The sequence below is a fragment of the Emiliania huxleyi genome, assembly GCF_000372725.1.
Source record: "Emiliania huxleyi CCMP1516 unplaced genomic scaffold EMIHUscaffold_285, whole genome shotgun sequence".
NCBI classification, from domain to species: Eukaryota; Haptophyta; order Isochrysidales; family Noelaerhabdaceae; genus Emiliania; species Emiliania huxleyi.
This window is the reverse complement of record NW_005199892.1, coordinates 74,266-76,254: the sequence shown is the minus strand read 5'-3', so window position 1 is coordinate 76,254 and position 1,989 is coordinate 74,266. Positions and strand designations below refer to the sequence as shown.

The 1,989-nt window shown below is 68.1% G+C and overlaps 1 protein-coding gene across 1 annotated transcript in view; it reads right to left on the bottom strand.

Moving 5' to 3' along the window:
* EMIHUDRAFT_239270 (hypothetical protein) overlaps positions 1-1,686 on the bottom strand; it is a gene marked incomplete at both ends in the record, with an annotated part of 1,850 nt that extends 164 nt beyond the window's left edge. Inside the window, 2 exons of the mRNA XM_005776070.1 lie at positions 460-1,581; positions 1,654-1,686. Of these exons, the coding sequence (XP_005776127.1) occupies positions 460-1,581; positions 1,654-1,686 (1,155 nt within the window). The remainder of the gene's footprint in view (positions 1-459; positions 1,582-1,653) is intronic.
* Positions 1,687-1,989: the final 303 nt, after the last annotated feature.

Below are 1,989 nucleotides of genomic sequence, written 5' to 3'. Positions count from 1 at the left end.
ACACGTGGGTGGCAGTGGCGGTGATAGGAGTCTCCCCCTCTGTGGGCCTCGCTAGAAGTGCGACCCCTGCGCGTGTCCTCGCCCTTGAAGGGGAAGGGGCTGTGTGTCTGTGCATGTGTACAACATGTGTGTGTGTGTGTGTGTGTGTGTGTGTGTGTGTGTGTGTGTGTGTGTGTGTGTGTGTGTGTGTGTGCTCGCTCGCTCGCTCTCGCGCGCCGCTTGCGCGATCGCGCGCGCGCGCTGCGCGAGCCGCCCTGCCCGCTGCGCTGCTAGGGTTGCGCTGCGGGAAGGGCTCGGCGGCCGTTCCTAGAGCTCCTCGTCGCTCCCCCCGTATAGCGAGGGCTCGTTGGACTCGAGGAGTGGGCCGCCGTCGTAGGGGGAGCGGGCGGCTCCGCGGGCGCCGCCGCCGCGGCCGCGGCCGCCGCGCCCGCGCCGCCCGCGGCTTGTGCCCAGCCTGACCGCGCTCGGCATGCGCTCGTAGATAGTGTCCTTGAAGGCGGAGTGGAGGAGCGCCTCGAAGTTGACGCACGGCGCGTAGCGGCAGCGAGCGGCGGTCTTGCACGGGAGGGCGGTCTGGTTGAAGGCCGGGCAGAAGCCGATCCCGTCGCGCGCCGCCATCGCCTTGGCCTTGCCCGCCGCGCGCGCGACCTCGACCTTGTTGTCGACGATGAGGCTCTCGAAGGTCTTCTTCTTGGCGACGTTCGCCGCTGCGGCGCGCCTCTCCTTGAGCGCCTGCGCGGCGCACTGCGCGTCGTGGATGATGTCGGCGTTGGTCAACCCAAATGCGCGGCAGGAGGGGCAGAGTTTGTTGCCGAGGACCTTGACGCACCCGACGTCGAGGCGGAGGGGTCTGCCGACATCGCCGCTCGCGTAGACGTTGGGCAGGACCGGGAGGTTGCAGACGAGGTTCTCGTTCTTCACCTTGAAGAGGATCGAGCCGTCCTTCTCGTCCGACTTCGTGCCCAGGAAGGAGTGGTATCCCTCCTGGATGGAGACCATGTTGCCGAAGTGCTTCTCCAAGAGGGGGGCGAAGTGCTCGATCTGGGCCGCGGTGTCGATGGCGCCGCGCGTGCGTATGGCGAGGAGGCCGTCTGAGTCCGTGGTCGCCTGGGTCTCGCGCGCCTCCGCCTGCTTGCCCCACACGGTGGCGTCGAGAGCGGCGAAGGTGATGGTGATGTTGTCTGGCGCTGGGAGCTGTAGGACGCCACCGCCGGTGTACTGCTCGAGGAAGGCGCGTGCCTCGCTCTCGCCGCTGAAGGCGACGCAGATGGCGCGCGACGTGCCGATGATGGGCACGCTGATCGCGCTTGCCTGCTGCGCCTCGCCGCCTGGTGTCTTCTTGATCAATTGGCGCACCTCGGTGACGAGCGCCGTCTTGTTCTGGATGTCCGGGATGTGCGAGCCGTCGCGCGCCGCGAGCGCGACGTGCAGCAGGCGCTTCGTGCCGCGGTCGGTGCCGGCGGCCGCCGCAGCGGCCATCTGTGCAGCGTCCACCATAATGGTGTCGCCTTCTTTGGCGTCGTCGTCGTTGACGCGCGCGCTCGCGAGCTCGCCGTCGAGGCGGCGCTTCACGCCGAGTCTCTGGCCATCATCGGCCTCTTGCGCGCCGTCGCGGCCGCGCGCCGCGCCCTCGGCAGCGGCAGCGTTGAGCACCGGCGGCGGCAGGCCGGCCGAAGCGAGCGCCATTCAAGTGAAGCGCCGTTCAAAGGTCCACCTCGAGAACCTCGAGAGAACACGTCGTGTTTTTTTTTCACGGCTTCCCAGGACTTGTGAGCGCCCGCTGCGCGTGCTGTGGCTCGCGGCTAGCTCGCGTCTTCCGCGTGCGGGATGTTAGCGGCGGACAAGCTACTGCTGCAGTCCAACGTCAAGCAGCGCGCCATCCAGCTCCGCGAGAAGGAGCTCAACCTCTTCAATGACAAGCGAGCGCCGCCGCACACAGATACACACTCTCCGCCACCTGCTCGGACCACTCCTTCCGCCGAGCCCCGC